The sequence below is a fragment of the Naegleria gruberi genome (assembly GCF_000004985.1).
Source record: "Naegleria gruberi genomic scaffold NAEGRscaffold_14, whole genome shotgun sequence".
In the NCBI taxonomy this organism is placed as follows: domain Eukaryota; phylum Heterolobosea; class Eutetramitea; order Acrasida; family Naegleriidae; genus Naegleria; species Naegleria gruberi.
The window spans coordinates 188,185-202,757 of NW_003163313.1; the positions used below are offsets into that span (position 1 = coordinate 188,185).

At 33.6% G+C, this 14,573-nt stretch overlaps 7 protein-coding genes across 7 annotated transcripts; 5 read left to right on the plus strand and 2 right to left on the minus strand.

The window, feature by feature from the left end:
- Positions 1-183: 183 nt before the first annotated feature.
- On the plus strand, positions 184-909 carry NAEGRDRAFT_47703 (uncharacterized protein; the record flags this gene model as incomplete). The annotated part of the gene is made up of 1 exon (XM_002679163.1): positions 184-909. The coding sequence occupies one exon, from the start codon at positions 184-186 to the stop codon at positions 907-909; it is 726 nt and encodes a 241-aa protein (XP_002679209.1).
- A 1,677-nt stretch (positions 910-2,586) lies between these two features.
- Positions 2,587-5,005, minus strand: NAEGRDRAFT_57524 (chloride channel protein; the record flags this gene model as incomplete). Its single annotated transcript, XM_002679294.1, has 2 exons — positions 2,587-4,077; positions 4,154-5,005. The coding sequence occupies 2 exons, from the start codon at positions 5,003-5,005 to the stop codon at positions 2,620-2,622; spliced, it is 2,310 nt and encodes a 769-aa protein (XP_002679340.1). The 3' UTR covers positions 2,587-2,619.
- Positions 5,006-5,523: 518 nt separating this feature from the next.
- NAEGRDRAFT_79076 (FAD binding/oxidoreductase) lies at positions 5,524-8,034 on the plus strand (the record flags this gene model as incomplete). The annotated part of the gene is made up of 4 exons (XM_002679164.1): positions 5,524-5,563; positions 5,733-6,444; positions 6,511-6,754; positions 6,852-8,034. The coding sequence occupies 4 exons, from the start codon at positions 5,524-5,526 to the stop codon at positions 7,599-7,601; spliced, it is 1,746 nt and encodes a 581-aa protein (XP_002679210.1). The 3' UTR covers positions 7,602-8,034.
- Positions 8,035-8,384: 350 nt separating this feature from the next.
- Positions 8,385-10,129, minus strand: NAEGRDRAFT_57526 (uncharacterized protein; the record flags this gene model as incomplete). Its single annotated transcript, XM_002679295.1, has 1 exon — positions 8,385-10,129. The coding sequence occupies one exon, from the start codon at positions 10,127-10,129 to the stop codon at positions 8,972-8,974; it is 1,158 nt and encodes a 385-aa protein (XP_002679341.1). The 3' UTR covers positions 8,385-8,971.
- Positions 10,130-10,464: 335 nt separating this feature from the next.
- NAEGRDRAFT_32153 (uncharacterized protein) lies at positions 10,465-11,031 on the plus strand (the record flags this gene model as incomplete). Its single annotated transcript, XM_002679165.1, has 1 exon — positions 10,465-11,031. A coding segment is annotated over one exon (567 nt), but the record flags the coding sequence as incomplete, so codon positions are not given.
- A 718-nt stretch (positions 11,032-11,749) lies between these two features.
- On the plus strand, positions 11,750-13,237 carry NAEGRDRAFT_65458 (uncharacterized protein; the record flags this gene model as incomplete). Its single annotated transcript, XM_002679166.1, has 1 exon — positions 11,750-13,237. One exon carries the CDS (start codon positions 11,750-11,752, stop codon positions 13,235-13,237), a length of 1,488 nt encoding a protein of 495 aa, XP_002679212.1.
- Positions 13,238-13,336: 99 nt separating this feature from the next.
- NAEGRDRAFT_65459 (uncharacterized protein) lies at positions 13,337-14,458 on the plus strand (the record flags this gene model as incomplete). Its single annotated transcript, XM_002679167.1, has 1 exon — positions 13,337-14,458. The coding sequence occupies one exon, from the start codon at positions 13,337-13,339 to the stop codon at positions 14,456-14,458; it is 1,122 nt and encodes a 373-aa protein (XP_002679213.1).
- Between the last annotated feature and the right edge of the window lie 115 nt (positions 14,459-14,573).

The following is a 14,573-nucleotide window of genomic DNA, read 5'->3' on the forward strand; positions in this document are numbered from 1 at the left end:
TCCTGATCGTTTAATCTCGTCTTACAGATTTCACAAAAAACTTTTCACACACTTAAATATTTCCTAATTTGAAAGAAAATTGCTCAACCATCAAATTGTCTAATAATTGACATTTCGAGTTAGATGGCATCTCTTTAGTGAGTTTCGAATAGCTGGTTCTGAAATTTAAAAAAAAGAAATCGAATGGCCAGTGAGCACTATTCGAATGGTAGCAACTCGTCCTCTTCACCAAGAAGTAATGAAGAGTTTCGTCTAGTTTCTCCAACAGACAGTTCCAGTGCGTGGACTATTGAAGGACGAAATGAACAAGTTTCTCCGAATCTTGTTGGTAACAAGATTAAAAAACCTCGTCGTTTGAGAAAGCAAATTAACAATGATCACTTTAAACAATTTTACTTTGAGTTGAAAGTAAACGAATCGAATAGGAAAAAAGAAGGTAATTGTCAAGGAATGAATAGTCAACATGTAGATTCTACTGCAGCTTCTGATAAAAGTGGTTCTTCTTCATCTGTTTCGTCTGGTAAATTGAAACGAAAGGAATCTTATGAAATTCTACAATTCGAAACTGCGCAGGAGAAGGATGAAGAAACTTTATATCAAGAAAGAATCAAGAATGAAATTAAAGCAAATTCTCATCACTTTTGTCTTCCCTCTAATAAGAAAAAGAAGACAAATGCCAAACATCAACAAGACATCAATCAATCTGTAAATAATCAAGAAGAAGAAATACTTCAACCATGTAATAATATTCCTGTAATCTATCAACCACCAATCAATCCAATTGTATTCAATGAGCCTAATGTTAATCCTGTCCAATTTACTGAACCTGTCACTAATCAAATAAGCATTGATAATGCTGAACTATTGAGTTTAATTCTACAGCTACTCACCAATAATAATAATAAATGATGGACTATTCAATAGATTGTTCACGACCTTTTATTTTAGGTAACAACAGCTAAAATAAATAAAAACCCATAAAAGTTTCCAATAATCATTTAACAAGAAAGAAATGACATTATTTTAAGTTATATTAATTTCTAAAATCTGAATGTAAAGAGAGGGTAAGGTGAAAGTCCTCAAATTCTCCTCAAACATCCTCCTTGCTATTTGACGAAACCTTATTCGAAACCTATTCCTTCATTCACTGCAACTTTTAGGTTCATCAAATGTACAGTTAAACTACAGTCTGAATAACTATTACTCTTATCATCAACAAAGGAGAAATGGATAACACCTTGGATTAAAAATTGCCAATTTCGAACAAGGACCGGGCAAAATATTTTCAGTTAACTAGCAAAACGAAGATTAAATGGGACAAATACTTGGATTAGTGCAAAATCAATGATAATGGCAAATTTAATGTCCATTTCGCCTTTTCTTTAAGAATGTGCTTTCCTTTCAACAGCTGTCACATTTGAAGAAACTGTCAACTGCCTCCTTAATTTCTCAAACAGCAAAACAACAAAAACATGCAAACAAACAATACACGCACACATGATGTTATACATTGTGAACCACCAACCGTAACTCATTCCAAACACAATGCACCTACCCTAAATTGGCAAACCATCGAATCATGGACTTGTTCAAATTGGCATCATTTGCTAGATCAATAATTGGTATCAATATTCAAATATTCAAAAAGACAATTGTTAAAATGAATGGTTCCGAGAATGTCAATACTCAAATGCCAAATTAAATCCTATCAAGACTTGAAGGCCTCTTTGTGACAATCTTTCTTGAATTGTTAATGTTTTTCCAACGATAATTCTGCATGTTGCTTGAATCGCACCAAGGTCGTAACAAGCCGTAAAACAAATCTTTTTTGGCTCGTTAGAATATTCTTGTGGGAAACTGAACGAAACGTTTTGGAAGAAACAAAGAAAAAAAAGGGTCCATGTCACCTCCCAGAGAAACTCCACAACAACAACTTCACAACAATGATTCTTCTGTTAGAGCATCATCACCAAACTCTTCCAGTAGTTCTGACACATCTGCCACAAATCAAAACATCATTAAGAAACCAAAACGTTTACGAAAACAATTAAATAATCGAGAATTTAAAAAGTTTTACTTTGAATTAGTGCCAAATAATTCGAATTCTGGTGAGGAACCAAGTTTTTCCATTCCACAAGATTCGTATCAGGTTAAAAAATTCGAAACTTCACATTCGAATGGTGATGAGGAAATAAGGAATGCTATCAAAGCACATTCTTCACATTTCTATTTACATTCAAAGAAAACAAAGAAAAATTCACCTTCTTCTTCATCTGGTTCTGGGGCTGTCACATGTAAAGAGCCATCACAACATACATGTCAAATAATTCAAAATGACAATCAACAAGTACATGCCACAACTTCTACATCATGTACTTCAATACAACAACAACAAAATCAACATGTTTCTTTATTGGATTCTTTGGTTGTCAAGAGACAGAGTTTACAGAACTCGCATGTCAATGATACATATATGGACTCTGAATTAATGTTAAATCTTGATTATGATGATATTATAGACCAATTATGTAATGTTAATTCACCATATTATCAGACCTTTAAACATTTCAATGTCAAATGATTGCTGACATGAATATTGTTGACATGAGTTCAGTAACTTTATTTAGATATTTGTTCCAAATGGTTAATGATACAATCTCTGGTTAATTTACCCATCAACCTTCCTTTCCAAACTACAAAAACCTCATTAAGAGAAAGTTGTGAAAATAACATGTGAGATTGTTGGATTGGTTGACCTTCTGAAATTGTAAATTCACAACTTTCGTATTCAATTTCAATGATTTCTTCATCCATTTCTTCTAGTGGAATGTCAGAAAGTTGAGAGGCAGAAAGAGGGAGTTCACCATTTTTTGCTTGCTTTCGATTTAATTTCATTTCTAATAAAATTTCAATATTCGAAAGAGAAACTTGACCCAATAATAATAAATTATTCAAATTTTCAACCATTGGAATCTTATCTTTGGGACTGTAATTTGCCAATTGACATTCTTTTACAACTTTTTGTAAATCTTTCAATTTCATTTTAGTTTCCAAAATTGGTAATCCCTGATCCAAATTAATCATCAAATTTGAAGCTTTCAAATCAACAGAATCAGATACGTTCTCCAATAAAGCTTTCCAATTCTTTGCTCTAATTACAATATCATAAACACTACTTGTGAAAGCTCTGGAAACTTGCACTGAAATGAGAGCAACCATTAGACAAGGTAAATGAACAGCAACTCCAATCATTTCTAGAAAGATAAATACTGTTGAGAAGGTATGTGTTGTGGATGATGTGAGTGAGACTATTCCAATAACTGCATAGGCGCCAGGTTTGATGAGTTGACCTGCCACAAATCCATTTGGAAAAATGACAGCAACTATTTCACCAAAGAATCGACCAAATCCTGCTCCTATTAATATAATGGGAATGTAGAGACCTCCAGGTAGTTGAAGAGATAGAGTGAAAAGTGTCAAACAAAATTTGACAACTAGGTAAATTGACAAGCTCACAAACACATCATTTGGAGAATTGATAATCCATCCCTGATCTGTAGATAGAGAATTAGGTGATAATAATGCTTCCAATGTTTCACTCACTGATAATGACATGTATTTCCCAATCAAATTTGGAAATGTCAAAATGCCAGTAATTATACAAATGAATAATGTCCACAATGCTTGATTATTAAACAAGGCAGTAGCTCTATACTGTTCCAACTTTTCACTTTTGAAAAATAGAAAGTTTTTTCCATAGTTTAATCTCAATCTCATAACTAAACTTGTTAAATATAAGAAACAAACTCCAACTAAACCCATCAGAAATCCAAGGATTGCATGAGCTATGAGTTCTGGAATGGAAAATGATGGATATGGTAGTTTAAAGTGCCAAGTCATGGACACGTTGAGATTAAGCCCAATGAGAGAATCGAATAATCGAGAGACGAAAGATGCAATAATTGCAACATAGAAACTCTTCAAATATCCTCTCAAACTGTAATAGGTACAGATAGCTTCGAGTGCAAATAGGACACTACCACCTGGTGTTGCAAAATTAGCACCAACACCCAAAGCCTTTCCAAAATTAGAAATTTTACAAAAATTTAAAAATTTAAAAAATTTAAAAAATATAAAAAAAATTAAAACTTACACATCCACAAGCAATCATTTGATCCCTCAAAGCTTTCACCTTTTTAATAGGTCTAAATATAGGTAATCTCATCATATTATATGTCAATAATGCACCAACATGAGCTGACGATCCAACATCACCCAAAAACATTCCACTTCCCAAAACCATTGGCAATGCAACAATTTTCACTAAAAATGTTCTAAATCCAAATGCTCCTTTAATATTTGCACCATTCAACATTGCCTTAACAAGTGAAATTCCAGAACCTTCCGAATATGGACCAAACAGAACTACAAGAATTAAGGAAATGGTCACGAAAAACAAACTATAAATCACCCATAGGAATAATCTCAATCCAAAATATTCCTTCTCATCGAATTGATTTATAATTGTCAACCTTCCTCTGTACATGTACAAAACTATCAAGTCATGACAGTAAATGATAATTCCACCCAAAATTCCACAAATTGTTAGAAAGGTCCAAACATATTTCTTATTGAGAAAGTGTTTCTTCCAATGCATGGTTTCTACATAGCTCACTGTTGCTGCATGTTTGACAGTTTGTAGCATGAATTTGACATCCATTGGATTGTCATTGATTTCTGACGTGTTACTATATGATTTAACAGTTTCAACAGAGTTATTAGGAATGTATTTGATATGTGATGATAGACTTGGTGAGAAATCATCAAAATGTATTTCTTTTTCATGAAAGTTTCCGATAGTTTTTGGTGGAATTGAATTATTCGATTCTTTCAGAGTTTCCTCTGCGTTTGTTGTAGTTTCATTTGTTGTATTTGGTTGATCCAACGGTTGCTCATCACCAACATTGCTTGCCACAGCATCATTTGCTGCCAAATCTTGTGACATTTTTTTATGGTGGTAGGCAGTGGCATATCCTAATATGGATGACAAGTGGATTTACAGATTCTCACAATATTTTTATATTTCCTTACCTTGCCTCCTTGAATATACCTCAATGTCATTTGCATCAAATTCTGTAAAACCACCTCAACTTAAAAACTGTAAATTGCTCCAATTGTTCTTTTGACTTTGACTCGACAAGAAACATCAATTTTCTTTCACTTCCAAATGGAAAGCACTCGATTATTATCATACAGCACTTTAAAACCCTTCATGTACGATCTCAATTAAAACAATCAGCCATCCAACTGTTATCAAACTCTCAACTGAGCATTGTGTGAAAAATATCTTTTTTCTGAACCACTCAATAGTCCACTGTATTGCATTCCACTCAATTGCACAGCCATCCAAGTGGTAGGCAACTAGCTGATCTAAAGTAACTGCTTTCTTGTTATTTGTGTGAAAAAAAACAACGCGCAGAAATCAAAAGGTTCATCAATTTGTGTTGAAAATTAAAAAAAAAAATGTCATCCTTTAAAAAGTCGTACGATATTATTATTGCAGGTAGGTTCTATTGTGTGTGCGTGATGGAGATAATCATGTAATATATATTGGTTGGTGATGATTGATCTTGTGATGGAAAAATTTGTGTGAAAATTTTATGTGAAATTTATGTGTGATGATCGGTGCAATTATTTGATCAAAAATTATTAAAATATTTGCATCAATAAAGGTGGAGGTCATAATGGACTTGCATGTGCTGCCAAGTTGAAGAAAACAATGCCATCATTATCAATTTGTGTTTTAGAAAAGAGACATGTGACTGGTGGATGTGCAATTTCTGAAGAAATGGAGCCAGGATTTAAATTTTCACGTGCTTCTTATTTATTTAGTTTGTTTAGACCACATATTATGGATGACTTGGATTTGAGAAGAAGATTGAAATTACTTCCTAGAAATCCTTCTTCTTTTACTCCAACTTTGGAAAAAGATCAATATCTATTTATGGGAAGTGATTCTGAAATGAATTTTAGAGAAATTTCTAAATTTTCAAAGAAGGATGCAAAGAATATGGAACTTTATGAAAAGCAATTGCAAAGAGTTGCAGGAGCTGTTGAGAAATTATTAGATTGTGGTCCAATTGACTTGGGTATTGATGAAGATGCAACCACAAGGGATATTCTTTTTGATAGAGAAAGTGGTATCATTGGTAACAAGGAAAATAGAGAAAGAATGAGGAAATTAGTTGAAGCTGGTCGTGAATTGGGTCTTTCCAATATTAACACTGCATTTGATGTTTTCACAAGTCCAGCAACTAAAATTTTGGATCACTGGTTTGAAAGTGACATTTTGAAAGCTACTCTTGCAACTGATGCTATTATTGGTGAATATTGCTCACCAAATACACCAGGTAGTTCCTATGTTTTGTTGCATCACGTTATGGGGTAAGTTTTCACGCAAAAATTGAGTTTTATTAATTGTTGAATGAAATATTTAATCAACATTTGTAGTGATATTGGTTTTGGAAAGGGTATTTGGGCCTATGTTGAAGGAGGAATGGGTTCTGTCACTCGTCATTTGACTGATATCAATAAGGAGCTTGGTGTTGACGTGTTCACAAATGCAAATATTAAACAATTCACATTCAACCATTCAAGCAAACGATGCACAGGTGTAGTCCTTGAAGATGGTACTGAAATCCTTGCCAACAAGGCTGTGGCCAGTAATTGTGATCCTCACACAACATTCAGAAAGGTAAGTCAACAACTCTTGTCAATTTGGAAATATTAATCATGACCCAATTTGAAAATCTCCATTATTATGGTTGTTTTCTGTCAAATCAATCACACAGATGGTTACAGAATCGGATTTATTGGCAACATATGGAGAAGATTTTGCCAGGAAGGTCGATAATATTGATTATTCTAGTGCCACATTCAAGATTAATCTTGCAGTTAATGCATTGCCACAGTTTAAATGTTTCTCCTCACCAAAGAGTGAAAGAAAGTCGAATGGAGCTGGTAAAGAACACTTTGGTACCATTCACTTTGAAACAAGTATTCAAGAGATTGAGGATTCATATATTCAAGCTAAATCCTCAAAATTATACTCCAGTAATCCAGTTATTGAAATGACCATTCCTAGCAGTTTGGATAGTACTCTTGTTAAAGATCCAAATCATCATGTCATTCAGTTATTTACACAATATGCTCCATATGATTTGAAGGAAGGTTTCACATGGGATGAAAAATTAAAGAGAGAATATGTCAATAAGGTTTATGATAAGATTGAAAGTTATGCTCCAGGTTTTAAGAATTCAATTATTGCTGAAGATTTATTATCACCTCTCGATTTGGAAAAGACATTTGGAATTAAGGGAGGTAATATCTTCCATGGTTCCATTCGTTTGGATCAATTGTATTTGAATAGACCTTTCAGAGGTTTCTCAAATTATCGTTACTTTAGTAAGAAACATGGTGTTGGTGTCAGTAACTTATTCTCATGCTCTTCTGGAATGCATCCAGGTGGTGGTGTAATGGCTGGTCCTGGATATAACTGTGCTCATTCAATCATTTCTTCTCTCGCCAATTCTTCCCTCTAAAAGGTGTGATTCATGTCTTGAATGCTGCTATTCTGAGCACACATCATTGCACAAATGAGAAATTTCTATTATAATAAAAACATTGTAATTACCATCCTTCGAGTGAAAGCATCCTAATTTGAAATAAGGCGTTTGCTAACATCCTATTAGTTACCGAAATATTGGCACATATCAAATTTCTTTACACGTGCTGATTTAAATCTCCAAAGAGAATGCAAAATGTCAGCAACTGTCAATTGGATTGGAATTTAGCCATTGGTCTAGTATTCAACCGGTGAACATATTCGAAAACTGGCGAAACCCTTATCGACTTTCAACAATAAAATAAGGGAGTATAACCTCAATATCATGACGGACAGGGATGTTTTTGGCAGGTAACAAGCTCAGGAATTTCTTGGCAATATTATTTTACAAATATGGCCACATTTAAAGCAAAAGCAGTCAACAAGCCGAAACCAATAAATTCGGCAGGATGCACATGTTAAAAATCTTTTCAAAAAAACAAAACAACATTCAAAATGTCCTTCAATATGATGTTTGTTCAACATAACCATCCTAAAGGATGCTCAAAAGGCAAAAAGACATTTCACCCAAAACGTTTGAGAAAACAACTCGACACTGCAGAATTCAAGCAATTCTACTTTGAACTGGTACCAAGCATTAATAATAATGCAACAAGCTCCACAACAACTCTATTAAAAAGAGAACCAGATGCAAATTCAGATTCAGACCAATACAAGCTCATGAGTTTTCAATGTGAAGCATCTGAACAGGAGAAGATGAGAAGAGCCATTCATCAATGTTCCTCTCATTTTCATGTGGCATCCTACATGCATCATAGTAAGAGAAAGAAATTGAAGAGCAATACATGTGTTGATTTAACATGTTCCTCTCCAATTGCATCGACTGCATCTAGTGATATTTCCACTATTTTCTCTCATCATTCGTCCTCTAATTCAACAAATTCTGTGATTCAGAACAAGTCTGTTTCATTTACCTCCCTACAATCGAATATTATTATCATTTCCAATCAAACTAATTCCATTGCAACACAGCAAACTAGTTCCTCTCCTTCAAATTGCTCTTCTGGATTTATGCTCTCATTAGATTATGAGTCAATAACTGATTTGTTGCTGGATGAAAACTCTCCTTTTAACAATCTCTTGAAAGCCCCAATATTCGAAAGACAAACATTGAATAAATTGTAACTTGATAATAACATGCTGGACAATATTTCCAAATGGGCAAAATGACCTACCTAATCTAAAACTTAGGCATCCCTATTAGTACAGGAAATGATAAACACAGAATAGCAGTTCCGTAAATACAGCCCTCAGAAATTGTTAAACAAAAGTTTGAGTCTTTACTCTCTAATAGAAAACTGTATCTTGTGTTGCATGTCTCTCGAATGATCTAAAATCCTCTCTCTTACCAAGATCTCCCCACAAGAAATAATCGATATGAAGAGTGTTAATATTGGCATTGTAAGGTTCACTGTTTGCAATCTTAATTAATTCTTCACAGGCAAATACTGAAAGAGCTCTAAGTTCCACCTCTGGCTTTGAGCCGTGCTTTAAAACTTGGTTGGTTTCAATCTTGCTCTTTACACTCTCATCTACGATTTGTAAAATGTTCGACTTGACCAAAGTGGCAGGAATTACATTATCTACAAAAATAGTCATTTGGCCAATGTCATCAAAATCAAATGTTGAGTCTTCCTCGTGTAAATGCAAGTAAAGTTCGCCTACTATCAATTGAGCCTTCTTATAGAGATACACCTTAAACAATTCTCCATTCTCAGTTTCATAATTAGCACAATCATCTAGTGCTTGGGGAAATACATTTACTAGCTCATTGACTAAATAGGCTGCCTTTCCAATACCCTTAACATCTTGATACTTTTCTTCATTCTGCTTTCTTCTTTCATATTCGGCAATCACTTTTCTAACAAACATTGAAAAAGAGTCAGAGTTTCTCTCCCTCAATCTTCTTGCAGTTTCACTCAAAACCTTTCTAATGCCTTCAGCAAATGGTTTCAATGCACTGTCTTGGCTTACTTTAATAACAGCATACTTTTCATGTGAAACTTCTTCCTTTGAAGCAATTCCAAAATGTTGTTCAATTGAAAAGTAATTATCAGAAACAACTTCCATCATTTCAACTCCAAGCTTTGCAATGGTAATATCTTCGGAAAGGAAACAATTAATCAAACCAGTTTGAATTGTTTCACCAGCTCCCTTTTGTAACTTTTGATGTAATAATTTTCTAAATCCTGATCCAAATTGTAACAAGCCATACAAACAACGATAATTAGCCTCATGATCAACATCATCAAATTGGAAAGGCAAGGCTGACTTTTTCGAAGTCTTTTCTTTGATATCAGTCAAATTTGGCATGATGTAATTTTCAATGAATTTAGTAGCCTCATCCTTGTTGTATTTGACATGTTTGGCATGTTCAGCAACCTTGGCACAACTAGCCTTCACTCTTTCAAATGGTGATAATGTAGATTCCGATGAAGATAACATTTTTTTTGATTAATTCCGAAACTCTTTGCAAAAATAGATTTCAATGTTGGTTTTGATCATACAATAGTAAATATTATAATATTAATAATAATAAATCAATGATGATGATTATTTTGTTTTTATTTAGCAAGAGGTTGAACGTGGAGAGAAGTTTTTGATTTTTTTTATTAAATTATATTAATTTTTATAAAAAAATGGCAACAGAACAAAAGTATGTTTTGATTTTTTTGTTTTTATTAATATTGTATGATGATGATCATCATGTTATTGTTGTTGTTGTGGATTAATTATTCGGAATGTGTTTGGAATTGATGAATATGTAAATTGAAATATTGATGATTTTAATTAGGACTTGTACTTTTTATTGGAAAATAGGTGCTTGTAGATTAGGAGATAGATGTTCACATCTTCATCAAAAACCAGCCTACTCACAAACAATTATGATCAGACACATGTATCCAAATCCTAAAGGAGCTCATTTTGTTGATGAGAATGGAATTTTAAGACCTTTTTCTCAGGAATTTATAAAGGAGTGGTTTGAAAACTTTTATGCTGATATTTTCAAAGAGTTGGAAACAAAGAATGGAATTAAAATTGAAGATTTGTATATTTGTGATAATACATGTGAACACATGTTTGGAAATGTATATATTTCACTTGCTAGTATTCCAGATGCTCAGAAATGTTATGAATTATTGAAAGGAAAATATCATGCTGGTAGATTATTAACACCAGAATATTCACCAGTTCTTGATTTTTCTGAAGCTAAATGTAAGCTTTTCGATAGAGGAGGAGAAGAACATTGTCCAAAAGGAGCTAATTGCAATAATTTGCACGTTTTGAGACCATCTGAAGAATTGGCTAAACATTTATTTGGAGAAAGATATGAATCATACAAACAAAGACATGAAGGATCAAATGATTATCACCGATCATCATCAGACTATTACAACAGAGGATATAAAGGAACACCAAGTAAGGATAGCTCATATTCATCAAGCTCCACACCAAAGTCAACTCCAAGAGGTGTTTCTACACCTTCAAGTGGCAGTAGACCATATGATAATAGAAGAACATATGGTTCTGGAAGTTATTACAATGAATCAGCAATGAGTCGTTCAGATTCTGGTGATGCCTCTCCAAGCCATGATAAAAATCGTAGTAGTTCATATTCACGAGACTCTAGCAGGGATAATAGAGATAGTAGAGACAATAGAGATTCTAGTAGGGATAACAGAGACAGTAGATCTTATGATAGAGGAGACAATAGAGGATATTCTTCTTCAAGAGGAGGTGGCAGCAGTGGTGGAGACAGATATTACAACAATAACTCTAGGGATCAATCAAACAGTGATTACAAAAGAAAGAGAGAACATGACAATTACAATAACAACAGTAGTGGCTCATCCTATTACAATAAGAGAAACAAAGAGTAAACCATTGTAATCATGTAATTTCCTTTTTTCTATCCTGTTCACGAACGTGTTGTTCTAGCTTCGATTTAATGCGTGCAATTCGAAACTAAAATTAAAATTTAATTAAAAAAATTAAAAACAAATCATATATTGGAGAATGGATATTTCATTACTTTCTTCTGAAACTGTTGCCATTCCATCCAACATGCCAAAAGCCAATCAAAAGTATGACGATAATCACATTTCATACTTTCTATTAAAGTACTTTGAAAATGTCCATACAAACGTTCAAATTACCTATCCTTCTCCTTTGAATTCTTATGGACTATTAGGATCAACTGACACGAAACTAAACTCCAACACTTTGCCTGCTCCACATTTAAATGACTTTTTATTGTTTGCACTTGGCAAGCAAGGTAAAGTTGCCATGCCACTCCTCATCAATTACACATTCGATGAAAAGACAGGAGAACTGGATGGTCATTGGATTGTATTATTGAAGAGGGAGGATGATTCCTTTCTACTCTATGATCCAAGCCACTTTATTGCCATTCCTCAATTTTATAATATTCAGGTGGAATATGGTGATCAAAGTGATGGTTTTAATTGTGGAACGTTTGTTGTTGAAAGAATCAAACAATTCTATTGTCCTTCTGTTGTTGGAATGCCAAAGGCGAGAACCATTGCAGCAGCAAGAGCTGCACATGCCAAAACTGGATTGAATTTCAATTTTTCTCCACTCATTCAAGGATCAGGTGGTGGAGGTTTAGGTGAAGAAAATGATTCTTGTTGGTCCAAAGATATTACATTGAGAGGAGATCAAGCATCTTCAATCAAAGAGGCAGTGTTTGAGAAACAGTTTGGTGTCTTTACCATTAACTCTGATGATACACTTGGTATATCCAAAACAACTATTCAATTTCCGCCATATTTTACATTACAGAGCTACTCTTACAACACATTTAAACGTGTTAAAAGAAGAGTTGTTTGGGGACAAGATATTGCATCCAACGGATTGAATGTGAGTGGACTTTCCATTAAAAACATTATTGAACTCGGTTTCCTCCCAGAAGATGTGAATAGACCAACTGGCTGCTTGGCTATTACTGGTCTCAACACTAAAACAAACACCACTGAATTAATATCCATACAAATCAAGTCAAAGCAACATAATGGCAACTCCTGTAGAAGTTTAATTACAAGAATTGACCATCCATTTGGCTCTCATGATTGTACTGAAACAAATGAAACAAACAAAAAACCGAATAACGAAGACAACCCATCCAAGTCAAAGAAAACACCAAACAAAAGAAAGAACACCAGAAAAGAAAATGCTGAAAAACCAAAGAAAATCAAAACAAGTCATCAACATGAGATAATTCCTACTACCACCAATACTATGAACACCTTCCAAACAGAGCCATTCCAAAACGGTACAAACCTTACTGTCTTTTGCAACTTCCAAAATGCAAATCCTACTCCATTGAAAAGCAAGCCGTCTACGACTGCTTACAAAATGAATCAGGAAAATATGCATTACCAAGTTGCAAATGACAATCCAGTAAGTTTTCTTTCCCTCTTGAATAATGGAACTGTTAATGGAAGAAATGAAACTGAGAATGAAATTAAGCAAAAGGAAAATAATAGAACAGATGATAACTTTTTTGATGATTACTTTGAAGATTCTGATTGAATAATAAAATCATGTTCTTGACAGTTACAAATTTCTAATTACCAATCAAATTCTTTCTTCAATTTAATGGAAATTTTTGAATTTGAATTTACAAAAAAAATGAGCAAACGCAAACAATCGGAAATTCTTTCCTTCTTCAAAAGTGGCAATCAATCTGATGCATCACCAAGAAGTAAACCAGTTGATCCAACTCAAGTGAAAATACCATCTCCATCATCTTCATCATTATTAGTAAATATAATTGATGATGATGATGATGATCATGTTGATGCTGGTGATGAACAATCATTAAAGAAAGTAAAACTTGATGAAAATCCAATTCTAACCAAATTGAGAGAATTGGACAATTTTAAATCATTCAACACGACCAAGGAGTTTGAAGATACTTTTATTTCGATAACTGATTATTTGTTTAATAATACAGAACTTGTGGTTAAGGATAAGTGTTATCGATTGGCTGAGATTGAGTATTATGTTACGAGTAGTAACCATAATGATCCATTTTCACATTGTCATCCACTTCAGTCAACTAGAGCAGAGTGGTATTTTCATCAATCTTTAGCAAAGACCAATGATAATAATTACAGAGGTGGTAATTATAAGGGAATTGATTTTTCTATTGGAAGTGATAAATTTAAAGGTGGAATTTTGATTAGAAGTTTATTGAAATCTGACAGGAAAACATTGGTTGAGGGACCATCAAAGTGTGTTGATGAAATACTTGGACACTTTGATTGTAATGAAATTCACGAATTCGTTACACAACACTACAGGGGACAGAAACATTTCGATGCATTGGATACATCGAGTGTTTGCTATTTGAGACCAATTGACAAACCACACACCGACTCTTTCATTAAGAGTGCAAGAGTTGGCTTGACTCTCAAACAGAAAACACAGCAGAAATTGAGAGTGGAGTATATTTTCAGACCATACAGACATTGCCTAAGACCGAAAGATATGAAGAAGGGAAAGCACTTGATGACCATTGTATTGTACAGAGATTTAATGAGATCTGGTGAGAAGAGTGTGATTAGGAAGGTAGAAGCTGCTACAAATAGTTCAGGACTGCAAAAATACTTTACCACCTATGAGGAATATGATGAGTTGGCTTTTGAAGATGTGGAGAGCATTGATGCTTCCAAATTGGGAGATTATTCCAAAGATTTAACAGCTCAACAAATCTATGAACTTGGAGGAATGCTGAAACATATCTTTTAAATATTTTAGAATTGAAATATTAATTTGTATTTTAGATAAACAAAATTCAGACACAATATTGAATGCTCTTAATTCATCCAATAATTATTACGTTTAAAACAACTTAGTTTTGGAC